The 27,791-nt window shown below is 46.6% G+C and overlaps 2 protein-coding genes across 9 annotated transcripts; one reads left to right on the top strand and one right to left on the bottom strand.

Annotated features, from left to right (window-relative positions):
* The first annotated feature begins 408 nt into the window (after nucleotides 1-408).
* Nucleotides 409-17,418, top strand: epn1a (epsin 1a). 4 transcript variants are annotated; one of them, XM_086155545.1, is made up of 13 exons: nucleotides 1,174-1,297; nucleotides 5,174-5,342; nucleotides 6,419-6,520; nucleotides 6,876-7,034; nucleotides 7,952-8,080; nucleotides 8,198-8,318; nucleotides 8,414-8,571; nucleotides 8,680-8,751; nucleotides 10,389-10,472; nucleotides 12,157-12,442; nucleotides 12,789-12,956; nucleotides 14,867-15,109; nucleotides 15,468-17,418. In XM_086155545.1, the coding sequence occupies exons 3-13, from the start codon at nucleotides 6,452-6,454 to the stop codon at nucleotides 15,920-15,922; spliced, it is 1,944 nt and encodes a 647-aa protein (XP_086011671.1). In that variant the 5' UTR covers nucleotides 1,174-1,297; nucleotides 5,174-5,342; nucleotides 6,419-6,451; the 3' UTR covers nucleotides 15,923-17,418. The 4 variants fall into 4 exon arrangements, with proteins under 4 accessions (XP_086011674.1, XP_086011671.1, XP_086011672.1 ...); XM_086155548.1 differs by lacking the exons at nucleotides 1,174-1,297; nucleotides 8,680-8,751 and adding an exon at nucleotides 409-918; XM_086155546.1 differs by lacking the exon at nucleotides 8,680-8,751.
* On the bottom strand, nucleotides 16,460-27,708 carry foxj2 (forkhead box J2). 5 transcript variants are annotated; one of them, XM_086155553.1, is made up of 10 exons: nucleotides 27,516-27,699; nucleotides 27,010-27,417; nucleotides 25,317-25,391; nucleotides 25,123-25,212; nucleotides 22,059-22,202; nucleotides 21,531-21,969; nucleotides 21,316-21,459; nucleotides 21,112-21,213; nucleotides 20,462-20,794; nucleotides 16,460-18,450 (listed from the first exon to the last, which is right to left on the bottom strand). In XM_086155553.1, exons 2-10 carry the CDS (start codon nucleotides 27,343-27,345, stop codon nucleotides 18,341-18,343), a joined length of 1,773 nt encoding a protein of 590 aa, XP_086011679.1. In that variant the 5' UTR covers nucleotides 27,346-27,417; nucleotides 27,516-27,699; the 3' UTR covers nucleotides 16,460-18,340. The 5 variants fall into 5 exon arrangements, with proteins under 5 accessions (XP_086011679.1, XP_086011680.1, XP_086011678.1 ...); XM_086155554.1 differs by having other exon boundaries at nucleotides 16,460-18,447; XM_086155552.1 differs by having other exon boundaries at nucleotides 21,112-21,459; nucleotides 21,531-21,966; nucleotides 27,516-27,708.
* Nucleotides 27,709-27,791: the final 83 nt, after the last annotated feature.

Below are 27,791 nucleotides of genomic sequence, written 5' to 3'. Positions count from 1 at the left end.
TTCATCGATAACTCGATCGGTGGCGTGACCCTGTGGTGAGGCTGGACTAAACCCGTGACCTGTGTGTTTGTAGAACCGAGAATCAAAAAATGACTGCATAATTTAATAGCGGTTAAAATGTATTTCATTGTTTAATACTGTTAGTATGATAGACATAAGGACCACAAATAAAGACTACAAACGAGATGTATTCTGTGTTTATTTTTAAAATAATATGTGACTGTGTAAAATTGATAAAATGCTTTCTGGTTAAAAAAATAAAATATCATGACATTTCTTTTTATCTTTACTATTTGTATTGTTTCCCCTCCCCGATTAAATTGAATTTATCGCATGGATCATGACGGTATTTCCGCAAACATCGCGGGAACAGACAGCTGTCAGGAGGGGGCGGGGGGAGGCGGAGGAGGAGGGGGTGCGGTCTTTCCTGTCGTCGCTAGCGGAAGCGGAAATTCGGCCATCTCCTCGTACATTCGGGCTACAACAGGGGTCAGTACACACTTGATTTCGGATATTTATTGTGCCGTGTTTGTCAACACTTTGCGCTCTCGACCGCGCCGCCCGTCCCGCGGGCTCCCGACGCCGGCCACTGCCCTTTTCCGTCCGCGGCTCGCCGCGTCCCAGCAGACATGTTTGGCAGTTTGCAGGCTAGCATGCTAACAGCTAACTTCCAAGCTAACTAATCTCTTCCCAGCGGCAAGTGATTTCTGCCCGCCCGCCCGCCCGCGGGACGCGGCCGTTGGTCCGCCGTCCGCCCACATACTTCGCCGTGTTGGGCGTTTCTCACCCCGTTACCCGTTTTAATGAGCGTCTAGTTTAGCCCTCCTCCACCCCGGCGAACACTTTACCCAGACTTCACCCGAACCCCGGTGGCGAAAGTAACGTCACTAGCCAGCCAGCTGTGTTGACTCGCCGCAGGTAAGGAGGCGCTCGCCCGGCGGCTAACCCCCCCTCTCCCTCCAAGCCAGCACCACACAGTCCATCTCACCTGCCGCTGTTAGCTTAAACTGCTCTCCGGAGCCGCTTCTACAACAAAAGCCTCGTCCAGGTGGTAGTTAAACAGTGTTTGAATGAGAGTGAGTTAATCATTAACTCTTGTGTAATGAGAACGTAGCCACTAAAGGTACAACTTTTTTGGGGGGAAGGGGGGTAAGTTGCCTACTTGCTAAGGGTTGCTAATGTTAGCCGGGCAGGTGTGGCAGGGGTCCGTTAGTGTTATCTGTCAGTTAACAGGGTGGAGGGACCTTTGCTTCTTCTTCGCTACAATCAAGCCACCAGAGCAGCATTCATTACATTGGTAAATGTCACTAAAACTTTAACTTTTATTGTCATTGCGGTGTTATTTATATGTTGGTTTGCTGTTGTTGCTATTTAATGTAGGAAGAGACATTCATGCTTTTAAAAGCACCTGCCGACCGTTAACGCGGATTATGCGTATTATCTTTTATTTTTCAATTTTAACTTTAATATTTCGGGTTAGAAAATGTAAGTAATTAATAATTATGGTTTAAAGGTCCCGTTATCAGATCGATCTAGCTTGTGTGAACTTTGCTCCAGGAGGGACTTTTGCAATGCCCCCCCCTCCCTCATGGTAACTTATGCAACTCGTTTACCTGTTTGTCCAAGCTACCCCTTTTTTTTTTTTTTTTTTTTTTTTTTTTTTAAAAAAAAGCACTTAAGTCTGTGTCAGTTTAACCTATTAAAAACTTTTAAATGGACAGTTGATTTTTTTGCATCGGCTTTCAAACTTGAGCGAACGGAGACGCCCTTTGTTGTGCATGCTCTTTGAAGTGCACGATGAATACGCATGCTAGTATTCATAAAGTGTTATAAACAGCGAACATGCCAGAGATTATTCAAGAGACGTTTGCACAGAAAAGGTTTTCAAGTGCTTTCGTATAATCGTGCAGTGTGTGTGTGTGTCCTATCAGGGAACATGGCTTAGAGGTCAATCTCTGTACTTCCTTGTTAGTTTTATGCCTCTGCAATTTCCCGACTTTGGGATGGAGAGTCGGTCAGTTTTTCTTGTTCCTTAAAGTATCGGATATCATAACCTACTGTTGTTGTTACACCACTTGTAGAATGTGTGGCACCAAAGGATGTACCAGTTCGCTAATTCTGGTAGACATTCAACTGTGTTCAGTATCGCGTCTGTGTCTTTACATCATTAACCATTAGTAAAAGAAATGGAAGTGAGAGTACTGTAGTGAGTTGGCGAGTAGAAAATGTGAGCAGAGTCAGAGAGCTTGGATTATTATATCCATCACATGAAAACAGGTACTGACTGTATGTTAATAAATGTAATTGTCCTCATGACCACAATACAAGCTGTTGGCGGCGAGCTTCAGCTGTTCCTTTCAACCCAGCAGGTACTGAAACCCATGGATCAACATCAAAACTTGACGAAAACATTAAGAGGGAGCTACCAAAAAATATATTCCCGTGATCATATTTCGGTGTTGTGTTGAAAGTAAAATAATTGGAATCGTAGTGCGTTTAAAGGAAAATAAATATCCGCACAAATACTGGACTCTTAGCTAACTTAGTTAGTTATCAGCATTTAGCCACTGTCCATGTTCTTAAGCTCTGTCTCATTTTGCCGTCGGCTGATGTGACACCTGGCCTGAACACCCTGCTTTCTGATTCAATGTGGGTGAAGCCTGTCAAAGATAATAGACTGGACGCTCCTCTGTCTGTCACGCCGCACTTTTCGTGTTCCTGCTACTAATGGCTGTATTGGTTTGAGTAAAATATCAAAATGCAATGAATTTGACTTGTATTACAGTTTCATTTGCGTGATTGGAGAAAGATATAAAATCTTAAACACAGTAATTCCATAATAAACCAACGTTTCCTTCAGTCAGTTGAAGCTTAGGCTGGAAATTTCTGCTCCAACCTGTTGTTATAAATGCTGTTTTGATGAATTACTTCATTTATAAATGTCTCTTTGTTTTGCTTTGGTATGACAGAAATTGATTTAAAATTCAGATTGATTGCAAGGCTCCACACCAAAACCGTATCTGTAATCCTTGTGATATGAACTGTATTATGTTAGTGACCTCAATCACAACGGAGCACTGGTTTTGTTAATTCAGTATAAAATGATTGTGACAACTGTCTGATCAGACCCAAAATATTGGACTGTGTGAGCCTCAAATTATCCAACCCCAGCAGCCATTGGGGCTAAAAGCAGGCATTTACCTGGAAAGACCAACCTGGAATCCCGCTGTGGACGTCCCTCATCCATGTCCGATCAGGATCTGGACAGTCCACAGGTTCAGACCCGGTTTTATGATTGGAAGGTCAGATGTCTTCATGAAGAAGTCAGAAATCCCACCGTGATATTCGGATATGTGCATTCCTTGTCTCTCTTTCTTTATCTCCTTAAGAGGAAACAGATTACATTGCAAGGAAGCCCCCGAGAAGTACTTCTATGTATGTCTTGCTTGTGGAGCTTCTGTCTTTTTTTAACTTTTTTTTGTTTGTTTGTAGCTGCAGCCATGTTGGTTAGGGTCCAGATGTCACGTTTGGAAACAGTTTGCACGCATTTAGTGATGAAGTGTTCATCACACATGGCTGAACCCGCCGCCAACAAATCCCAAAAAATGGTTGCGAAAAAAAATTAAGGGTGAGCATAAACAGAGTCCCGTGTGTTGTTCACGCAAACGAAATGACATCTGGTTCACTGCGATGCCGTTGTCATTGTCTTTCCAAGTTGTTATAAGTCTAAAATCCCATGTTTAAATACAGCGCTCTCCTTGGGCTCTGCTCAGAGGGATACGTTTGTTTGGTCCCAGTCCACCAGAGACACTGTCATCGTGACTGTGCTTGACTGAAAAACAGGAGTGTGATGAGAAAAATTATAATTGACATTTAATTCAAAGTTTATTCTTCATTATCATTTCAGAGCATTAGCATACAGAGTAAGTCTATTGTGCTTGTGCAAAAGAATAAATATGACTTCTTACCACAGCAGCAGTCATAGTCATACCGGATCTTCATGTCATTATTATTATTATTTTTTCATTATTTTTGCTCCGTCAGTTGGTGCTGATGGTCATATGAAAGCGTTATTAAAGTTTGCAACCGCGCTATTATGTCATTGAGAGGCTCAACGAAATGTCTGGTCACGCCTCTACGCCGACACGCTCGACCCCTCTGGAAAACAAGAAATCAAAAATGACCGGAATCTTTTCCCATGCTGTTTTTGTCAGACAGTATTTTTCGCAGCTTTCACTCTACTGTTGGCAGTCCCTAGAACCTTTTGAAGCTCTAGGCTGTTTCTCTCTGTGCATTGGGACAGTGAGAACCTTGGTTCCTAGAACCATTTTAGCTCCTACTCTGAGGCATTGGCTTTTTTTTCCACTTCATAGGAACCAATAGGTGCTTGCTGGAGCTCATAAAATACGGCCATTACCATTTCCTTCTGTCGGAATTCCGTTTCTGTGGCGCGATGTAACACAAATACACGTCAGAATTCGTCAGAATTCACATACTCTACATAAGTACCTATGTCACTCAGCTTTACTAACACAGTAGTAAAATCATAATTTAGGGCATAAAAACACTATAAAGGAAAAATAAAAAAAATAAAAAAAAAAACATCCTGACATTTGGAGGGCTGTAATGATGGGCAAAAAGTTATAAAAAAATCAACACAAACCGCAGACAGCTGAATGTAGCACAATCTAACATGCCATAAACCGACCAGCTACTGCCTATGCGAAATTTGTTCCAACGGCGTATGTCGGAACGATGGAACAAGACTTTCTTTTTAAATTTATCCGAAATGGCGACGCAACCATCTACCCGCACTTCTTGTGAACTGCGGAGCGCCAGTTTTTAATAAATACAGAGTTGGCTAACTGCTGTGCTCCCTTACTGCCTGTGGGAATGCAAAACTAAAAAGTTTCCCAGAGGAGGCTAGTTCCTTGAACCAAATTTGAGCTGGCAGAGTTCTAGGGACAGTTCTGGCCGAAAGCAGCCTTTATCAACGGAGGTGAAATGTGTTGAAATGTGTGTCTCCGACCGTGAACCGTTTCCAGTCATGTGACTTTTCTCCCTGAATATCAGCTTTGTGCCGTTTTTCTCATCGTGAGAGTAGCCGGACCCCTTCCTCTCACGCGTCTTTGTTTTAGATTCATCCAAACACCTCTCATTTTTCTGATTCCAGTCTCGCTCCGTAGTCTTGGTTTTTTTCCCGCAACCTGTGGATTCCGGGGACCCAATGTCGCCGCGGGAAGGGACGGACGAATTGAGACGAGGCGCTCTGTGAATGAGTGGACGACGAGACGGACTCCAGGAGGAGAGACGCCGCATTCTGCATCCTTCTTGTGTAACAGGTGTGCATGACACCGACCCTCAGTGGCTGCAGGGGGTCACATGATCGCCATTATCATGGCGAGCGGCTACTGTCCGTCGCACTCAATCACCCCCCCCACTCTATAAAGAAGCCATTATGTCTCTTTCCGACTGTCAATCGATCCACAAACATTCGCATGTCTTTACATTCACATTTGTCAGAGAAGTCGGCCTGCTTTCAGACACCTTCTCCCTCAGCTTGTCTACAGTCTCCTGCCGGCCGCAACACACCTACTTTCAACATGGCGTGTGCGTGTGTGTTCTGGCCTTATGTTGGAACAGGAGTCCTGTAGAGCGGAGTCAGACTCCCAGGAGGTGGGGCCTCCCTTGTGACATCACAGAGGGGATAAAGTCCGTTAGAAAGGGGTTCAGTTGCCGAGCAGGATGGTTCTCTTTCACTGCCGGGGGACGCGAAAAAGCACATTTTTCCTAACAGGAGCGCTTGTTACCATGGAGAGAGGCTGGCCTTCACTCCAGTCCGTGCCTTTCTCTTTACTCTTTGTTCGTTCTGTCATTTTTTTTTTTTTTTTTTTTTTATCTTTTAGCATAAATCAGCTAAAGACGAAACCATAAGCGCAAATAAAAACCCCACACTTGATCTCGCCCCTGCGACCGGTCGTAAAAGCAAAAAACCACAGCAGCACACACACCTTATACAATCAGACCCATAAAAACATAGAAAAATCTATTTCAGATTCTATATTTCCTGTATTTAATATGAATGTTTTAGTTGTTTTCCCCGAATCGATGGGAACTTGTTGCTGGCCGTTGCCCGGGAATGTCGAGGCAGCTGATACAAGCTGAGAGGGACAGGAAAGAGGCCTGCCCGACATGCTAATATTTGTAATGTATATTGTAAAACCGAGGGAGGCTTAATCTTAACGGAATAATCAGATTAACAGCACAAGGGCTCGTCCCTGCGTGGCGGTGGCATCCGACCGTCTGTCCGTGGTGCTTCCCCCCCATAACTCTTTTGTATTCACCTGCTCACTGTCTGTTCCGAGCTGTATTACCCTGTTTTACGACTCCCCCTTCCCCCCCCTCTCCCTGTGCTTAGATTGTAACGGAACTTGACGGTCCGACGGTTGCCATGTCGACCTCATCGCTACGGCGACAAGTGAAGAACATCGTCCACAACTACTCAGAGGCTGAAATCAAGGTCGTATCACTCCCTTTGCTTTATCTGGCTTTTCTTTAACGCCCCCCCCATGTATCCAATGTTCTATCGCTGCAGCGCAGACGACATAATGTCAGTGTTATCTAATATTCCTCCGAACCATCATATGCTCACACGCACACGTTTCCCTCGTTATACACGATACAAGTTAATGTAATCACATCATCTATTCATTATTCTGCCCCCCTCCCCTTCTTTGTGTCCCGATACGATCTATTTGTCTCAGAGCAGTGTCAGACGTTTATCTGTCAGTAAACTGACTGGCGGCTGTCGGCACTAAAGGTAGTTTGTCCTTGCTTTGTTTGTGTGTGTGTGTGTGTGCGTGTGCGGGCTCCAGGTCAGAGAAGCGACGTCCAATGACCCGTGGGGCCCCAGCAGCTCGCTGATGTCAGAGATAGCCGACCTGACTTACAATGTAGTGGCTTTCTCCGAAATCATGAGCATGGTGTGGAAGCGGCTCAACGACCACGGCAAGAACTGGAGACACGTGTACAAGGTCTGTCCCTGTGTGCGTGCACATGCTAGTGCGCGCGTGTGTGTGTGTGTGTGTGTGTGTGTGTGTGTGTGTTAAAGCATTAAATCAATGTAATGTTGGAAAATTCAATATCAAAAACCTGCGTGTAAGAAAGGTAAGAAAAGACAGAATCATTCATCTTGAAAGAAATCCAGTAATACCTTAAATTATGAGTTTAATTGGCTCCATGTACAGGAACAAATAGTACTTACCCTGTATTGTACTTACATTTTATGGCTAACCTTCATTTCACTTAATGCTGCACTTTACAGCTCAATGTAACATGCACACTTTGCTACACTTTATAGCTAAACTTCATATAGCGCCGGAGTTAACGGCTCTTGTTAGCGGCTCTTGTTTTTGAAACAATTGAACCTTATCCGACCGGCTTTGAATCACTTGTCCGACGCCTCGTCCGTTGACGCCGCCGCTGCCTGCTGCACCAAATCCCCTGTGAATGTATCCTGTCTTCTCACAGATGATGCCAGTGTCCAACTTTTTTTAAACGCCACTTTACAGACAGTGGCGGCAGCGTCAGTATGAAACACTCAACCCACTAGCTTGTAACTCGGATCTCGGCTCGTATAACAAAGCAAAATTGACTGAGCGACGGCGTGTATCTGAAAAATTGTATGTCGATGCACTTGTGAGTCAAGGTTCCACTGAAACCTAGACCTATTGGAGATTTTTTAGGAGTAAACGTAAAGATAGAATGACAAGAGATAAGTCAAAAGAATGGCTTGGCTGTCTGCCGTAGTCTCATCAGCGGCGGTGCCAAGGTCTACCGAAGACAAGTATTGTGCCTGTTCTTTTCCGAAACTTAACCCAGAATCTGACTCTTGACCCTGACCTGACCACGTGGGGCCAGCCCCTGATGGATGCCGTCTCTCTCTTGCCAGGCCATGACTCTTATGGAGTACCTGATCAAGACGGGGTCGGAGCGCGTCGCCCAGCAGTGCAGAGAGAACATCTACGCGGTTCAAACCCTCAAGGACTTCCAGTACATAGACAGGGACGGCAAAGACCAGGTACAAAGTGGGGGGAATGTCGGACCCAAACTGAAAAAGTCAGCTAAAACTGATTGCTTTTCAGTAAGAACCAATAAAACCAAAGTTACTTTCAAGCGTTCCACCGTATGTTTCCAGGGCGTGAATGTGCGGGAGAAAGCCAAGCAGCTCGTGACGCTGCTGAAAGACGAGGAGAGACTACGAGAGGAGAGGATCCATGCGCTCAAAACCAAAGAGAAGATGGCACAGACCTCCAGCGGTAGGACGGAAGAAAAGGAGTAAATCGGCCAAAAACGGAAACCTGGGTCACACGCAAAACACTCAAACGCGCCTCACCACTTGTCTCCTCTGTAGCCTCCTCGGCCCCCTCGGCGCCCAGCCTGGGGGGCAGCCTGTCGCTGGGCTCCCACTCCGGCGGGGCCGACCCCGAGCAGGCCTGGCCGCAGAGCTCCGGGGAGGAGGACCTGCAGCTCCAGCTGGCTCTGGCCATGAGTAAAGAGGAGGCCGAGCAGGTAACGCCCCCCCCCCCCCCTGCCCTTACCACACGTGGCCTAGCAGACTAGCACTGTGCTACATTTAGCGAGCTTTGGTCTCAACCTGTGACCCCTGACCTCTCCCAGACTAGCAAGGACCCCCTGGAGGACGCAGAGCTGCGCTATGCTATCACGCTCAGCAGGGAGGCGCAGGAAAAGGTTAGGGGTGGACGCCAATCACCTCCGCGCCCCTCCCCCCTCCCCAGCTATCTTATCTGTCTGTCTGTTAGTCGGAATTTCTCAAACGCACATCCTGTAATCCACAATCAGGGAACAACTTGGATTTCTTGCTCAAATTTGTTCCGTGTCAAATTGAATCCGGAAATCAGATCTGCCACTGCACGTTCTACCGCTGTGATTTAATTTAAAAACAAGCCCCAGATTCCGAGGCCACGCCGAACAGGCGGACCAGGAAGTTTGATTTGTGTCACGATTGCAATTGATGAGATTTTTTTTTGGGGGGGGGGGGGGGGCTTGCATGGTTGGGACGAATGGACAGGGGATTACCGCCCCAACGGCACGACCTTAGCCAAAGCCTCCACTTTGTCCACTCCCAATGCCATGCAGGTTCTCCCCTTTGTTTAATCTGTCACCAGATTAACAGTGGAGATGTTGTGTGTGTGTGTGTGTGTGTGTGTGTGTGTGTGTGTGTGTGTGTGTGTGTGTGTGTGTGTGTGTGTGTGTGTGTGTGTGTGTGTGTGTGTGTGTGTGTGTGTGTGTGTGTGTGTGTGTGTGTGTGTGTGTGTGTGTGTGTGTGTGTGTGTGTGTGTGTGTGTGTGTGTGTGTGTGTGTGTGTGTGTGTGGCACTACTGCTGCTAGACTGCAGTTAAATAGGTAAAGAGGGGTATAAGTCTGAATGCAGGGCTGCAGGGAAAAATATTGGCCTAATGGCCTCTGAAAGAGGAAGAATCATAAAGCCTTTCCCTTTTTCAAGGTGATCTTAAAGGTGAAACTCGCAAATAAAATGTGAGGTTATGGGTCTGATAAATATTCAGAGCGCTTGTGATTGAGTTTGTCAACTTGTTCCACATTTAAAAACAATAAAATTAAGTTTGGGCTAAAAAAAATTCCAGTCTCAGCTGATCTCAGGGCGACTTTGACACATGATGATGATCAGAGTAATTCCGAGGTACGATGTAAAGACCCGGAGCCTAACATATAATCACAATCTCTTAATGTTACTTATTTAAAGCCCAGTCTTTAATCCTATATTTTTTTATTCCGGATGAGATGAGCACCAGTGTGCCATTCACCTCATCAGGAAAATTGGCCACAGGTCCATGAAGTAAACGTCCCGCAGCACATGTTTCACACGAACAAAACCATCTATTAGTAATTCCCGTGATAAGAAAGCAATAGGTGTGTATGTGTGTGTGTGTGTGCGTGCCTAAGTATGTGCAAGCATAAATTAACGCCTTTCACCCAGTCTCTTATTTCGTCCCCCCACTTAAAGGTATTGCTTTCTTTTGTTGTTGTCACCATAGCGATCTACTGAGCAGCGGCTACAACCTCTTCAGCTAAGGAGGAACAGACTTTGTGTGTGTGTTTGCGTGTGTGTGTGTGTGTGTGTGTGTGTGTGTTTGTTACCAGAATCATTACAATTTGATGAACCTTCAAGGTCCTCCAGTCCATGCATGCACTGATGGAATTGGTTTTGACCGCAGATGCTGATCTCCCGTCTCCGTGTCTCCTTTTGCCGTCCTCTGATCCAAATTGTCAATCACATCCTCCGTCTAGCGAGGTCGTGCGACTGTCGTCGCCATTCATCTCACCGTATGTGTGTGTATGTTTGGCAGGAGGAGCGCCTGCGTCGAGGCGATGACCTGCGACTGCAGATGGCCATCGAGGAGAGCAAGAGGGAGAAGCCAAAGCCAGAGGAGGTGCATCTCCGTCAAATTTAATAATATACAGATGTCCCTTGTTCAACACCGGTGTTACGTTCAAGAATAAGCGTTGATATACGTTTTGAAGTAGCGACCCAATTTTTCCTGTTCCATCCTTCCCTCACTCATGAACAAGACCCAGAGATACCTGTGGTTCCTCACTTGAGGCAGGACCTCCTTCCCGACCTGGAGTGGGCACTCTACCCATTTGCAGCTGAGAACCACAGTCTTGGATTTGGAGGTCCTGATCCTCGTCCTGACCACCTCACATTTTGCTGAGATCGCGGTCAACAGAACCACATCGTCCACAAAAAGCACAGACCGAATCCTTAGGTCACCAAACCAGATCCCCTCGACACCTTGCCTGTGCTCAGATATTCTGCCGGTAAAAGTTATGAACAGAATTGTGACAAAGGGCAGAGCTGGTGGAGTCCAACCCAATCAGGGAACAATTCCGTCTTACAACTGACAGTGTAGAGCAGTGTACCAGTCCATGGATCAATTGGTACCAGGCTGCACAAGAAATAATCAATTATTTCCGTTGGATTTATTATCTTTGTCTGAACAATCTTTATTTTGAAAAATCTTCTTTTTTTTTTGAAAAATGACTGGAATCTTTCGGTCACTCAATCTTGGTCACTTGAGCGCCAAAAATGTAACCCACAAGCTAGCAAAATGAGTAAAAAACAGACGTCAGTCGGAAAGTTTCTTTTCGAAGGGGAAAAGGTGAATCCACTGTGTGGATACACGTCTATTGTTATAGACGCAATATTTACAATCTACGTCTACCGCGTTGACCGGTCCGCGGTGATAAAAAGGTTGGGGACTACTGATGTAGACCATACTCTGACACCGAGCATACAAGTACTGCACCCCATACTACTGCAGCACCCCCCGGAGGATTCCTTGTGGCACATGGACCAATGCCATCTCTAGGTCCACAAAACACATGTAGACTGGTTGGGCAAACCCATGCACCCTCAAGGAACCTGCCTTTGAGCCGGTCCACATTGGACCTCCTGCATCTGAGGTTCAATGACCTGTCGAACCCTCCTCTCCAGCACCTCTGAGACTTTTCTAGTGATGCTATTATTATTGTATTTCTTGCTTTTACATGTCAAGAAGTTGCTTTTTCTATGATGGCTAGTCTCTTCCTCTGCCACTTAGGTTCAGTGCCAGAATACCTTAGAAAGTGCTGAACTTTTGGGCATCCTAGTAGAGGTATAAATAAATTCAAAAGTTTTAGGAATAATTCGCACAAATGCAACATGAGGAGTAGCGATGGCACATCAACATGAAACGAATGAGGCAAGATGCTGAACGCATGCCATGTGCGGGAGATGTAGAGAATGACGCTATTGCTGAGCCAATCAGAGCCCAGGATACTGCACTTTCTGGTCGCCACCCAAGAAAATGTTAATTTTTCCATAAAAATGCTTGAAATAATAAATATATAAAAATGCATTTATACTTCAAAAAAATGAAAAATCCCCTTTAAAAAACTAGAATAAAAAAATTAAAAAAATTAGATTAAAAGATAAAAAATCTGCAATTCAGTGAGATTATGATATGGCGAGGGACTGCTGTGTGTGTGTGTGTGTGTGTGTGTGTGTGTGTGTGTGTATATATTTATTTATATCTTAATTGGATGTGATCATCTGTCAATTAATGTCTCCCACAGAGTGCCCTAATGGAGCTTGGTGCTGTGGACCCCTGGGGGGCCCCTGCTGCCGCCGCTGCCCCCCCTGGCTCCACCGGCCCCTCCCCTCCCCCCACGGTCCCCCCACCCTCCTCAGGTCCCTGGGGCACGACTGCCGCCGACCCGTGGGGGGTCGCCTCCCCGACGTCCCCCGCCGTCAGCGCCGACCCCTGGGCCGGCGGGGCCCCGCCCTCCATAGCACCGACGTCGGACCCATGGGGAGACACCAGCAATAGGGTCAACAACGTGGACCCCTGGGGCAGCTCAGGTAAGCAGCGGACGCCGCTCTACCCCCCTCTCAGCTGGCCGGGACTTCCAAGGAGGTGGCGAAGACCCCAGACCCATGCTCCACCTCCCCCGCCGTTCACCTCGTGACCCCGTCCCACCTTCTCATCCACTCATGCTTTCAGCGCATCGGCGGGAAAGCAGGCATGTCGAGTCCGTGTTCGCCCCCATGTCTCAGCCACAGGTGAAGGAGAGAAACACCCGCGGCGACCAGCCCAGCCCCTTCTGTTGCCCCCCTGCTCCCCCCCCCCCCCCCCCCCCGCTGTGTGTATCCGTATGGTTGTCGTCTTAACCCACCCCTTCCCTGCATCTCGTTCCCTCCCCTGTAGCCGTGACCCCCCCTGGCGCCGACCCTTGGGGCCCCCCGGTGCCTCCCAGCACATCCTCATCCTCAGGGGGGCCGGTCGACCCTTGGGCAAAGGATGGGCCCGTCCCCGCCTCTGACCCTGTCACCTCAGACCTCTGGAGTGCCACCGCCAAACACACTAACGGCACAGGTACACTCACACCCCTGAAGCCACACACACACAGACTTAAGTTAATTCCTAATTCAGAGGAACCTTGACTTAGGAGTGCATCAACCTACGACGACTTACGGCGTTGTTGCAGTCATTTTTTTTGGTTTGTTTTGCTTTATGATATGAGCCGGGGAGAGCCGGATGAGCGTTTGATGCCGTCACTGTCCATTAAGTGGCATTTAAAAACAGTTGGGCGCGCCGCCTGCCACCAGGTTGCTCAGCAAAAATCATGGAAAAACATGAGCGACGTGCGCATGTTGTCAACTCGTCTGTGAAGAGATGGAGAACTTGTTGTCGGTGGGATACCATGAACGAGAACATCACCTGTGAAAAGGCAGGACACTTTTCTTTGTTAGACCTCGGTGTCGCCGCTGATGAGACTTAACGCTGACAGTGAAGCCTTTCCTTTGACTTCTCTCCATCATTCTATCTTTATTATTGCTCCTAAAAAAATTCAATTCATTTTTCCTGCAATGATGCAGTGGAATCTTGATTCACAAGTGCATCGTGATTTTTCCAATGCATGAGCCGTCACTCAGTCGTTATTTCGGTCTGTGATACGACCCAGGATCCTTGTAACAAGCGAGCGGAGTGAGTGTTTCACACTGATGTGGTCTATGAAGTGGCAATTAAAAACAGTATAACACGCCCAGCAAAAATCACAAAAAAACAGAGCGTGGTGAAGAGTTTGGGACGTTGTTGTCGGTGAGATAGTGTGACGGAGAGCATCATCTGTGGGAAGGCAGAAGACATTTAAGGGGATTCGGTGCAGCGGACGGCGTGAACATCCACGGACGAGGTGCTGAAGAGTCAGCAGCATTCTCTCTGTCGCTTAATGCTTAGCCATAAAGTGTATCAAAGTGCATGTTACATTTTGCAATAAAATGTAGTGAGTAAATAAAGCAAGTGAAAAACTTGCCCTACCTTATCGTCCAATCTTCAAGGTAAATACACTTAATATAACTGGTTTATTTCTTTACCTTCTCTTTCATTATGTATTGTTATTTTTTTAGATCTTATTTCTTACTTACAAAGTGCATTCTTCTTAAGAAAAAGAGACAAAACTGGGGATGGATGGGAGCGCTAGAAAACATTAATAGCATTTCAGTTCATTTCAGTAGGGAAATTTACTGTAATTTCCCGACTATTGAGAGCACCTGAATAAAAGCCACACCAGCTTAAGAAAAACTAAATAAATCTGTGTACATATATCACCCGCACTTGTGTATAAACTGCAGGTGTCCGTGTTGTAACATGAGATATTTACAGATTTTTTTTTTTTTAACTTAAAAACCGGCAACATCTATAAATTGGTATGGGAAATACTTTTTTCCAAAATCAATGATGAAAAAGATTAATAATAAATAACACAAGGAAAAGTCCATCCATTTTCTATCCCCACTTTGTCCTCCTCCAGCTGATAGCTGTCTTGGTCTTCCTCCTGCACACTAAAACCATTAAAGTTTTTTCTTCAGCGTCGGAATTGAACAGCCTCAGCGTTTCATTGGTCCGACATGATGAGATGTGATGTTTTGGCGGCGTGACGCTAATTAGCCCCCCAAAAAGTCCATAAATCGTTTGCATTGTTGTTTAAGCCGCAGTGTTCAAAGCGTAGGGAAAAAAGTAGCAGCTTATAGTCCGGAAATTACGGCCATTCAATATCTGAGCAAATTGAGTTGCGAGCTCGCTTACAGAGCGATTTAAACTCATAAGTCAAGGTTCCACTGTGTACACACACACACACACACACACACACACACAATGTGCATGTTGTCTTGTCTGACATCTCATCCCCTCCAGGTGTGTGTGTTGTTAGGCTGCAGTTTAAGTAGTGAAGAAACTGTCCAATCATATCGTGACTTGTCGTTCAATGGCTCCTCCGCTCTCAGGCGACCCTGAACGACGAGGCTCCTCGGCGACGGGCTGCGACGGCACGGGCTCGCCGGTGCCCTTCGACCTCTCTGCGCTGGGGTCCTCGCTGCCCGTCCGCAAGACCCCGGAGTCCTTCCTCGGGCCCAACGCTGCGCTGGTGGACCTGGACTCGCTGGTTTCATCGAAGCCCAAACCCAAACAGCCACCGCCGCCTTCTATCTCCTCGTCGTCGGCGCATAACCCCTTCCTCCAGAACACGGGTCAGTGCGCTCCCCGCACTGTGGGGCTCTGTGGTTGTCAGTGGGGAAATACATTACGAGGCTCATGTTACCGCGGCAACCAGTTCCCTTTGGTTGGCCGCAGGTTCTTGCTGTTTCACATTCTCAGTGTGTTGTGAAGGTGAAAGATAGAGTCCCCAGGAACTGGAGTGCGTGTGAAGACGGGCGAAGCTAACAATTTCCATGAACTTCCATTCATTGTGCTAAGCTAATGGGCGGGTTGGACGCAGAGAGAGCGAGAGAGAGGAGTGTGTGACGTCTCCTTAAACTGATAAGAACTAGGTTTACTCAAAATAAGATGTCGACGGCGTCGTCTCACTGTCCCCTGTGCGTCCCCCAGGGTCGTCTCCCGCCCCCGGCATTGCCGTGACCCCCGGCAGTAACATCTCCAGCAGGGGAGTGTCTCCGACCCCCGCCAGCTCTAACCCCTTCGGAGTGGCCCCGGCCATGACGTCCATCTCGCCGCAGCCGTCGTCGCTGGGCCTGAGCGGCCTTCGCACCAGTCCCGTGCCCCCGAACCCCATGCTGGGCCTGGTGCAGCCGGGGATGGGCCTACCGCCGATGGGCGTCGGGCCCTCAGGGATGGGCCTGGGGATGATGCAGGCCAGCCCCATGGCCGTGAGCTACAGCGGCCTCTCGCCCATGGCGCCGCCAGGCTCGGGGCTGCTGGGGCCCGCGCCCCCTCCGCTGATTTTGGGGGGGCCCGGTGGAGCAGCAGGAGTGATGGGTGCAGCGGGGGCTCCAGTGGGTGGCGGAGGAACGACGGGGGCGAGCACCAACCCCTTTCTCCTTTGAGGAAGTGTCAACGCGCCGCCCGGCGCCTATTTTCAACCTCATCAGTCAAACCTGCTGCCCACCTCTCCCCTCCCGTTAACCCCCCCACCGCCACCACGCAGTTTGTGTCCAGCAAGAAAAGTGTCTATATTTAAGAAAAGAAAAAAAAAGAAATTTTGCTTATTTTCCTCCAAAAAGCATTATGTTCTTTTTAGCGCCGAATCACTTCCCATACCCGGCGCCTTTTCACTTAAGTCGGGGATTTTTTTTTTTTTTTTTACAGGAAGGAAATAAGATCTATTTATTTTTTGTTTTTGGTCCTCCTCTTCCTCCTCCTCTTCCTGCACTATTCTTTGCGTATGCATGTGTGCGTGCGTGCGTGTGTGTGTGCGTGCGAAACGAAGGTAAGTGTGTCCGCCTGGGATGCGTGCAGGCAGAGAGGGAGGACGGGGACGACGGTGAGCGCAGAAACCAATGCCTCTAATGGTTTCTCTGTGAGATGAAGACAAAAAGGCTGAATCACAGAGAACCAAACGGGATGAAAGACGACTTCCTGAATTTTTTTTTTTTTTTTTTTGTTTGGTTTTAATTTTTTTTTTTTCTTTTTAATTGTTTTTTATGAACTCCAGACTGAGACAGAAAACAGACTGAAAAACCCTGCGTCATCATTTCAGGCACAAGTGACGGTCGAATCGTTTCAACTGTCACTTTTTAATTTAAATGTTTAAATGTAATTTATTTTTATTTAGTTTTATTTTTTTTCTCCCAATTTTTGGGTGCAAATGCTGAAAAAAAATCACAATGATGCCATTTAAATGCTTATTTTTTTCCCCCTTCACTGATCATTGTAGAGGAGTGATCCCCGCGGCCTGTCGTCGAAAATCATGGGATGTTGAATGTGTGAAGCGACATGGAGATTATGTTTGATAATTATGTCTGCCGTCGTGCAAATGCCTGTTTTCCGTGTAAACCTTATCAATATCTTGTCTTTTATTCCTTTTTAATTCTTGGGTTCAACATTTCAATGACTTTTAACAAATTTTATTTTATTTTTGTTGAAATAATCAGTTTTATTAAGGCTCACTCATTTCTCTGTCAAGCTCATTTCATTTTTTATTCTTATTTTTTTCATTTTGTCCCCCTCCACTCCCCCCACAAATTTATTTTTTAATTTTCCAATCACTTTTAGATGGGAGCTCCAAGAGCCACCACTGTTCTGTCCTGGATGAATGGCTGGATGGGTGGGGGGGGATGAAAAGACAATTTCAGCAAACGAGAGGAAAACACCAGGGACTGGGGCGACTTTGCCCCAGCGCTGTCCTTTTAATTTAGTTGGATGAATTTATTATTTTATATCGAGGAGACGGTTCCCTTTTATCGGGTTCAGGTTTTTCGTGCGGTGTTGACTGTGAACATTCACGTTTGACAAGTGAATATGGGAGAAGAGAACGAGCGAGAGAGCAAAAAAAAAAATAAAGTGAGAGAAAATTTATGAAATTAAACAGAGAAAACACAGGATGGTTGTACGGCGTGTTTCATGCTTGCGCTGTAGTCGACGCTTACGTGTATCATATATGCAATTTTTACTGCTGCAGAGTACAATAATGTGACAAGAATAAATTTACATCTTATTTTCTTTGGGCGGAACTCCTTCCTGAATTCCACGGTTCCAGGGCGGGAGGGGGAGGCAGAACCAAGCGCTTACAGCCGAGGGAGAAAGAGATATGACGAATCAGTCGTTCCCAAAAAACTGGGTCTGTTTACAATGCTGGTGATTTCATCTCATCAGGAGGCCAACTGAATCCTGGACTCTGGATAAGTCTCTTGATCGTCTCGTTTTTGTTTTTGGGGGAACAATTATATTGTTTTTCCAAATGGAAGCCATTTTCCAGATTCGTGTCTCCACGCTACTGACGTGTAAATGAGAGTGGGTGGTTGTATGCCTATATGATGTGAATCGTACATCCATATGATGTTTGAATGGTTGTATCTTTATGTAACTTGTGAATGAGAGGTTGTGAATCCAAATGTGGCCCTGCGATCGACCGGTGACTCATCTAGTGAATTCCACCTCTCGCCAAATGACAGATATGATCCCGAGTGCAGAGTTAGCAGTATAGATAATGAACGAGTGAATCTGAATTTACTTTTTCAAAAAAAACCAAAAAAAAAAACCAACTGAAACCTGACTTAGCCTCATCGAACACCATCTTTGACCTTTGCTATCTCTTCAGTGTTCGCTTCTGTTTTTAACAGAATTGTGCTTTTTCAAAGTTTACCTCAAAAAGGTATATCTGAAATTGGTATTAATCTACTATGACTATTTAATGTTGTGAAGATCATGTTGTCGGCCAGATCTAGAGCCCCGCCAGTGCAGGGCGGCCTCTGTACGGAGTCAAGGGCTTTTTCAGAATCACATCTTGAGGAAGAAAAAAAAAGTCAAACAAGTAAATCCCAGTTGAAGTCGTCCAGGATCTCCTCGCTGTTGCTGTGGAGGCTTTTTAATGGGGGGCGTTGCCGTGGTGCCATAGTCTGAGCCTGGACCCCTGCTGAGGCAAGCAGACAGGAAGTGCGTTAATATTGCAGGGATTTCCTTGTTAATAGCCTGCCCTGCAAAAAACAGCCTAGCCACTGTCTACAGCTCAAGGAAATACCCCAGCAGGGGCGGCTTCGTGAAGGCCGGGACCCTGGGGCTGAGATATTATTTCCATAGCAACCAGGCCAATCTGCCAGTCTTGGATATCAACCTTGCCGTCTTCCATCATGCCTGGTCCCTCTTAAGAAAACTGAAGCCCATTGGCCTGATTTGTAATTGAGAAAAAATATTTTATTAAATTATAACGTCACAATAGAAGTAGTTGTACATAATCAGATTATGACCCACAAATACTATTTTCAATTAAACAAAACAAAAACAAACCGTCTGAACCGCCTTTTCGGAAGATGAACGAAAGCAACAATTCCCTGATGTCAGTGAACGTCTCACAGTCAACTTTCAATCAACTTCGTTGACAGTGATTTGAGCGGGAATATCACACTCTGTGATTGGATAAGCATGGAGCGCCTGTTTGCTGCGTTTAGTTTCGACCGCTATCGCAATGCTAATCTATAAGCAAGTGGTGGCAAACATGCTAAACCGCTTGTTGTTTGGATGTGTTTTGCGGAGACGCAAACCGGAACCGAGATGCTTGTTATGGACTAGATACTCAGGACGGAGATGCTATTTTTTTTTCAAACTAAAAAAAAAACGAAGCAGCTGATGGCAACAGGACTCGGCAGAGCTAACAGCCGCTGCCGCCAGCGGACCAACCGCTTGAATTGGACTAGAGGGAAACACTCGGAAAACTAAAAGAAGAAATAAATATCATATTGCATCCGTTTCCTCTCCATGGACGAAAAATTAAACAGAAAAGAAAAAAAAACATTGGTTCCGGTGACTTTTAGGTCAAAGTTCATCATGGACACCCGTGGCTCGTCAACAGGTAGAACCCCCCAGTTAACCTTCGGTTGTTATGTGGTCCTTAGGTTCATAAACTTCGCTAAATTATGTGACGACTAAATTTGCCGGTAGAGTGTGTGTGTGTGTGTGTGTGTGTGTGTGTGTGTGTGTGTGTGTGTGTGTGTGTGTGTGTGTGTGTGTGTGTGTGTGTGAGAGAGAGAGAGAGAGAGAGAGAGAGAGAGAGAGAGAGAGGTTTTCCCTGGCGTGGCATTAAGCTAGGTTGTTTCAAATTAAGCTAATAAGAAAGCTAGGTTGTAACCATCATTGTACTTGGTACACGCCTGATTTACTTGAAGCAGCACCTTCAGTGAAGCATTAACGTTCACAAGAGTTCCCTAATGTATCGTTTTGAGTCAGGCTTCACTAGACTCCATCCAAACTACAGTATTATATCAGCGATTTGTTCGGTGCAAATTTGAATTTAGCTGGTTGGCACCGCCTGTGTAATCGTATCGGTTCATTGGCGCCACCTAGTGGCCAAACCCGCAAGCAAATTCAAATTGTAAACCCTCTTTCGTGGGGAAAACAGCCGTGGGACAAAAAAGGTTGTAGTAAAAATAAAAGTTGATGTTTTATTTCTTATTAACCATTGGTAATTTTAAAAATATCTCTTCATCAGATTTGTGAGTCACTTGGTTAAAGACCTCACTATAGTTTGTCAGTCACACCACCTGAAATAATTCACATTGAACGGTTTCTTGATTTTATTAACTTATTACAGTCACTTTCAATGTCAAGCTATCTGTTGATGCTGTTTCTTAGAACCAGGACAAAACTGCCAAGCTTAAGCATCCTTCTGTTCCTCCGGTTCTATCGTGAGACCTGAATTGGTTACAACAAGTTGCCAGGAACAGGGTAGCGGGATTGACCAATGGCTGGTGTCGGACATTTATTTTGTAAAAAAAACTTGTGAGAAAGAACCCTTTTGATGGGCTGTTTACCACCTTTATTTATCATCGCATGCTGCCCGTTTGTATTCTTCTAATGGCCCGACACGCTGATTGGCTGTGGGTGACAGTGGTTCACATCCCAAAACAAATGGAGGAGAAAGAAGGTCTTACCGGTGGCGTTTGCAGGCTGGGGTACCAAGGGCCTGTGGACCTGCATGCCCGTAGCCCTTTGGGGCAGCGCCACTCCATTGGTGGGGGCCATCACAGCGGAGTAGGTGAGGCCTGACGGTTGGGTAAGGCTGGCCAGGGTGGGCGGTGGGTGGGAGGGGAACTGTTGGACCTGCGAGGAGTGGGGCGCCCCGACAGCCACTGGGGAGTTGTTCCCGGAAGTGATCATCCCTTTCTGGGTGAAGAAGCGGTTCAGTGAGTCACAGAGGGAGGTGAAGAGAGCCGGATCCAGCGCCCAGTCGCAGAGCTCCGCCTGGCGCATGCTCTCCAGCAGGTCTGGAAGCAAGGGCAAACAGCAGCGTTTCTGTATATCTTCGAAAAGCCGTCAAAGTCATTGAAATCACCACAAAGCTGTCTCGGATGAGGCCCAAGTTGTGATCCACTACCACTTAAGGAGGTCAACGCCTCCTCCTGCTTGTTCTGAACCACTCGCCCCTTTCAGACCACGTGCGGAATGACTTTTGTAAGGACATCTACATGTAAACCCCCCATCCATTGAAAAAAGTCTGTGAAGCCCTGGGCAAAGACTGCATACACAAACAAATGGGTCAGATTAATCCCTTGAGACACCACTGCTGCGTAACGCCACCAACCTGGGTGACCCGAGAGGTCGATGTTGGCCCAGTCCAGATTGCTGGCAATGCGGAAACTCTCCTTGAGCGAATCCGGGTTGGTGAGCCAATCAGCCGGCACCGCTGGTGGGGGACAAAGGGGTGTCGGATGACCATCAAAATCCTGTCGCTGCTCTTCCGATACAAATGAGGCAAACACTCTGCATAATACCGCAGGGGACTCACTGTATTGCGAGCGGCGCTCGGCCTCGGCTGAGCTCGTGGGCGCAGCGTGAACGGGGGGTCCGGGGTGAGGAGATATAGGCAGCAGTGTCGGGGTGTGAAGAGGGGTGGTGTCGTTCCCCGGAAGAGTTGGGGGAACGACCTCCGCTGGAGAAAAAACATCTGGTGTTGAAGATGTCTAGATCGGTGAAATCCACTTGGACGGCAGAACTACTTACACTGGGAGCCTCCTCGCTCCCTCATGGTCTTGACCAGAGACTTGAATGAGGCGTAGAGGTCTGGGAGGTTCATCTCGTCAAAGGTGAAACGAAGCTGAGGGTCGGCGGAGGCGTTGGAGGAAGCGGTGGCAGAAGTCGACGGGACCGCCAGGGGAAGGTTGACCGTAGGGCTAGCGTGGACAGACGTGGCGCAGACAGGCGCTGTCAGGAGCGCGGCACTGGAGCAGCTCGAGAAGGCGGGGACGCACGGTGGCCCCGAGTTTCCCAGGAAGGAGAGAGCGCCTGGGTGGGACGAAACCGCCGGGGAACCGGACGATGGCGCCACGGACGTGGAAAAAATCGGGCCGGGCCGATGTGGACAGGGGAAGGAGTTGATGGACGAGAGCGGGGCAGAAGGGGCGTGAGTGGTCGGAGCTGCTTGCATGTATTGAGATTGCTGCTGTGAAAGACCAGAAAAGGATGTTTAATTTGAGAAAAATCTGACATACTTGGAAGGGGAAAAAAAAAGTCCGGTGACAGGGAAGTCACCTTGCAAGGCGGAGGAGAGAGGGAGGCGGGCCGGGGAGAGGGCTGCTGCTGCTGCTGGTGGTGGGCGGAACTGGGTTTTCCGCCGAGAAGGTCAGGGTGGGGGGCTGGAGACGGGTGATGAAGGGAAGGCCTGGCCGGTTGGACCTGTGTTCAGAAGAAGGGGCGTTGAAGTCCTTGAATGGCTCGGGGGCCTCAATTGTGAAATTACAGTTTTGAGCTAATCGGCCACTTGTTTAACTTCATGTCAGTTTTCATGTAAATTCTTGAAGATTCTTGCACCTTTGTCAATTCTTGATCATTTCTTCTTGACACCTTTAAACAGGGGTGCCCATGTTTTTTCAGTTCACAAGCTGCCTATAAATAGTCACGGGTGATGATCGACCTACAGTACTATAAAAAGACAAATCATATATTTCTTCATAAATATATTGAGTATTCTTTACTGTTTGTGTCTCTGCAACATGAAAGACTGATTTAGATTGTTGCTTTGCTAAACCTGTGCTCGCCACAATGTAATAATAAATAATAAGTCTGTTTTTATTAATAAAACATCTCTTCATGTGTCCTGTCCAAAAATGTCGCTACACATTTTCCTTCTTGGAAAACAGCAATGGTCAACTGACAGATGAGCCGAGCGCACTTTTAATATGACGTCACGGTCCAGCCTCCCCCACTTCATTTTTTTACCCTTTCCTAAGTTGAGTATAAATAAATCGGAGGCTAACCAGGCGACCCGGTGGCGTGCTAGTTCAGCCAGGAGCTCGCGCGAATGAACGCGTTGCCTGGTGGCTCGTGTGTCAAAAAAAAAAGTCAGGACTTCACGGCAGTAACCCCATAGAGGATTTAAAAACGGAAGTTTGACCTTGAAGCGATTCGACATAAGTCAAACATCACGGGCGAACTTGTTTTCAGAAGAACATGCTTCTGTGCTGCGTTTGTTTGGTAGATGTGATGTCGCTCAGGTCCCAGCAGTCGGTCTTTTGGGACGCTGTGTTCACATCCGCACTCTCACATCTGAGCTTTTTATTTTTTTTTTGCACTGTATGTTTTAATACTTTAATATGGCTCCTGGGACACCATCTCCTGCAGCCTCTGCCTCCTTCCATTAGGTCAGTGTGTCCTTCCTGCTTTCATTTTTGTTTTCTGCTTCTTTTTAATCAGCTGTAAAGAATGGACAGTACCATTTCCATTTGTCTATTCTATAATGATGTCCTCCCTTTTCATATATAAATGTGTACTGTGTATATATATCTTTTCCTTTGGGCTTTTCCCCTCAGGGTTTGCCACAGCGAATCCACCTTCTCCATCTAACTCTATTCTCTGGATCCTCCTCTCTCACACCAACTTCCTTCATATCCTCTCTCACTGCGTCCATGAAGCTTCGCTTTGGTCTGCCTCGAGACCTCCTGCCTGCCAGCTCCAATTCCAGCATCCGTCTACCAATATATTTACTATCCCTCCTCTGTGCATGACCCAACCATCTCAGTCTGGCTTCTCTGACCTTCTCTCCAAAACATCTAACATGTGCTGTTCTTCTGATAGACTCATTCCTGATCCTATCCATCCTGGTCACTCCCAAAGAGAACCTTAGCATCTTCATCTCTGCGACCTCTAGCTTTTCTCTTCAATGCCACCATCTCCAAACCATACAACATCACCGGTCTCACCACTGTCTTGTACACCTTTCATTCTGGCTGGTACTTTTACAACACATTCCCTCTGACACTTTTCTCCATCCATTCCGACCTTTTCCATGTAGCCTCACTGTTCCATTTGCTTCACTCTCACTCACAAACATGCCCACCTTTCTCTCCTTTCAAGGTCGTACCTCCACCTCTCTAGATTTTCCTCAACCTGTTCTCTGCTCTCACTACAGATCACAATGTCATCTGCAAACATCATGGTCCATGAAGATTCCGTGGTGATTCCCATCTAACCCCATCTGTCAGCCTGTCCTTCACCACTGCAAACAAGAAGGGGTTCAGAGCTGATTCCTTACAGATTCTGAATCTCCACTTTGAACTTCTGTCACACCAACAGCACACCTCACCACTGTCTCACATAGCATACATGTCCTGCACCAGGGTAACATCCATCTCTACCACTCCAGGCGTCCTCATAAAGTACCATAATTCCCCTCCCTGCACCCTGTCATATGCTTTTTTTAGGTCTACAAAGAATTGTTGTGCCAGAGTTTCAAGCAAAAACATAACAGTAATAGATAATAGTAGGAAGAAGGGAGAGTAAGAATGTCTTAAGTACAAAGATTTGAAGATTCCCTGCAGCTGAGGGAAGAAAAAAAAAGTAAAGTCAATTAACTGAATTGTTACTAAAGCAAGAAGAAGTAAATAGAAAAATAGAAGTAGAGAATTTAGGAAAAAGAGACACTTAGGTGAGGAGAAACTCTGGCAGGCAGCTGCCCGAGACAGCGCCGGAAGTACGAAAAATTAGCATTCTCAAATCAAATACTGCATCTGTAGTAGTCTTTCTAGGCATGAAGCCATACTGCTGTTCACAAATGCTGACTTCTGCTCTCAGTCTAGATTCCACTATTCTTTCTTATAACTTCGTTGTATGGTTCATCAACTGTATCTGTCTGTAGTTGCTGAAATTCTGCACATCTCTCTTATTCTTAAAAATGGGCACGATCACATTTCTTCTCCATTCCTCTGGTATCTTCTCACTCTCTTAAGATCCTGTCATACCTACAGCATACCTCACCACTGTTTCACAGCTCACATACATGTCCTGCGCCAGGTTGTCATCCTTCTCTGCCACTCAGGACATCCTCTCTCAGAGCCCTCTACCCACACTAACTGTACCGTAGTGTATTCTGCGGCTCGTGGTTCACTCATTTTTACACTGCGCAGCTTCCTGTTTGAGCCGCCTTGCCTTAAGGACTGACCACTAAATTGTAATTGTCCTGTTGGACAGCCCTGCTTTGGGGTGTTCCAGGTTAGGTAGGTGGTTGAGGCTGGCTGTGGTCATTCAGACTGGGCAAAAATCAACTTTACGCCTGTCCGTATTCATTGCCACCACAAAAAAAAGCAAGTTCGGGACGTACGTTGGTATCATCATCATCACCGGGATACGGACGTTTGGGCGCCCTGGCTTGACTCCCCGCTGCAGGTCCGTCCATCGTCCAGTAGGATCCCTGTTTGAGCAGAGAGACGCGAGAACTCTCAGCGTATTTGGAGCAGCGGTTCCTCTATTTTTGTTTTTCATTTCATTTTTTTGCTGCGGATCTGCAACACTCACCTTCCCGGGGTCGTTCTGTGGACGAGGGACCTTCCGGAAGCATTTGTTGAGGGACAGATTGTGCCGAATGGAGTTCTGGGGAGAAACACAGAGTTAAACGGAGGTCGAGCTTTGGACAGTTCTCCTGGGATCCTTTCATACAGTCATTATCTACACCAGGGGTGTCAAACTCCTTTTGGTCTTGGGACAACATATGACCTAATTTTATGTCAAGCGGGCTGGACCAATAAAACCATTACCTAGAAGTAACATTAAGTCCAAATTTTTCCTTTGTTTTAGTGTAAAGGAGGTAAACAGGTAAATTATAAAAACATTCATATGCAATGAACTGTTCCTCTAAAAAATACATGACGAATTGATATGAAAAATGAACATAAAAAAGATATTGATGAAATTACACCCTAAAAATATTGTTGATCTTGTCACTGTGGGAAAATTTACAACTAGAATTTATGAGAAAATTGATTGGTAGGATGTATAAGATCAGGTATAATGTTTACAAGGCTAATTGTGGCTTGTCTGGTTATTAAATCAATCTTTTTAATTGTGCCCCTTTTTTTCTTTTTGCTAACGTTTTTGTAGTTTTTATGAAGAAAATAAAATCGTTAAAGCAATGTCACTAGATGTTTTGTCATCAAAAAATAATTTTGTTTTCAAATTTTGGAAGCAGAAAATTCATTGCAAAGTTACTTTTCATTTTTTCCTTGCTGTTTTTTTTTTTTTTTCAAAACCCACTGTGTAAAACCTCCAGATGCATGAGAGAAAAAAACAAGCGGGTCGCACTAACACAAAGATTTGATTTCAGGCAAGGGGGCCACAAAATATTGTTCCGAGGGCCAATTGCAATCAGGGCTGCAGGATCCATCGCAGGGCCACATATAGAAACATACAACCATTCACCCTCTCACTCACACACATCTTAAGGACACAGCCATTGACGCACTCAAATGTTAAACAAAAACGTACAACTATTCATACGCCATATAGAGACAAACATCTATTCACAGTCTCATTCACCCATCATATAGGGACATATTTTGCAACTGTTCACCCTGTCACTCACATGTCATATAGAGAATTACAGCTGTTGATGTTGTCATTGACATGTTATATGGACACGTACAGTTATTCACATGTCACATATAGACATGCAAGCATTCACCCTCTCATTCATATGTCATAGAGACATATTGTACAACCGTTCACCCTGTCATTCACACGTTACGACAGACAAACAACTATTCAGCCTCTCATTTGTGCATTATATAGAGACATACAACCATTGACATCATATAGAGACCTGCTGTAAAACTGGTCACCCTGTCATTCACACATCTGGACAATTTGGGCTCTCCAATGAACCTCCTGCATGTTTTGGGACTGTGGGAGGAACCCCAAGCAGAAAATGTCAACATCACACAGAAAGTGCCCCCCTTCCCCCCCCAGTGACCTTCTCGCCTTTTTGCTAAAAATAAATGTAGCATATATTCTATTTTTTTTTCCTCCTTTCCGATCGTATATTTATAACTACCAGAAAAGACGGCTGGACGTTTCAAGTAAAATGATATGGAAGTTTCAACCACTATTTTTTTTTTTTTTTTAATTTGATTTTGCTTGATTTTTTTTTTTTTTTTTTTTTTCCCTCCCTCCCCACTTCGCGGAAACGTGTCCGTACGCGCCGGCGCGCACCGACCTTCCAGCCGCGGCCCGCCCGGCCGTAGTAGGGGAAGGCGTCGCTGATCCAGGTGTAGATGTCGCTCAAGCTCCGCTTCCGTTCTGGTGCCGCCGCGATGGCCATGGCGATGAGCGCGGCGTAGCTGTGCGGGGGTTTCTTCCCCTTGGTGCCGGCGGGACACGGACACGGCCCCGGGGAGAGATCCCGCCGCTCCCCGCCTCGGTCTCTTTTCCGGTCCCGGTCCCCGCCGCCGCCGCCGCCGCCGCCGCGCTCCCGGCCGGAGCGCAGGCTGCTAATTCCCAGCTGGGGAAGCCAGTCGATACTGGTGAGACTGGAGTCCAAGTCAGAAGACATGTTGACTCCGTGTGCGTGTGTGTGTGTGAGTGAGGAAGAAGTAGAAGAAGAGGAGTTTTAGATTTCCGGATCCTGGGTAGGTTGGGGGGGGGAGAGGAAAAAGTCAGTTTACACGATAAAACACGCACACACAACATGCGATTGTTTGACTTCCACGCACACACACTCACACACACTCCTAGAGCAGTGATCCGAGGCCTTCGGGGGTGTTAATATTTGATGTTGTGATCAGCTGTGCGCCGTCAGTCCGCCTCCCCAACCACCCACCCTCCCTCTCCATCACGCTCGCGGTTTCCGGTTTCCGGTCCTCCCCCTCCTCCCCGACGTTTTGTCCGTGTTCGCAGGAGAGACACGGGAAAAAACTTCTTCTCCTTGTTCAAGTTCTGAGCGCTTCCTTTTTCTCTCTTCCTCCCTTTTTTCCCCCTGCGGGCGTTACATCACGCGCC

Source organism: Fistularia commersonii, chromosome 11 (genome assembly GCF_037954325.1).
Source record: "Fistularia commersonii isolate RoL2024-O1a breed Wild chromosome 11, RoL_Fcom_v1.0, whole genome shotgun sequence".
Taxonomy (NCBI): domain Eukaryota; kingdom Metazoa; phylum Chordata; class Actinopteri; order Syngnathiformes; family Fistulariidae; genus Fistularia; species Fistularia commersonii.
The sequence above is the reverse complement of the archived record's forward strand: the minus strand, read 5'-3'. Positions and strand labels throughout refer to the sequence as shown.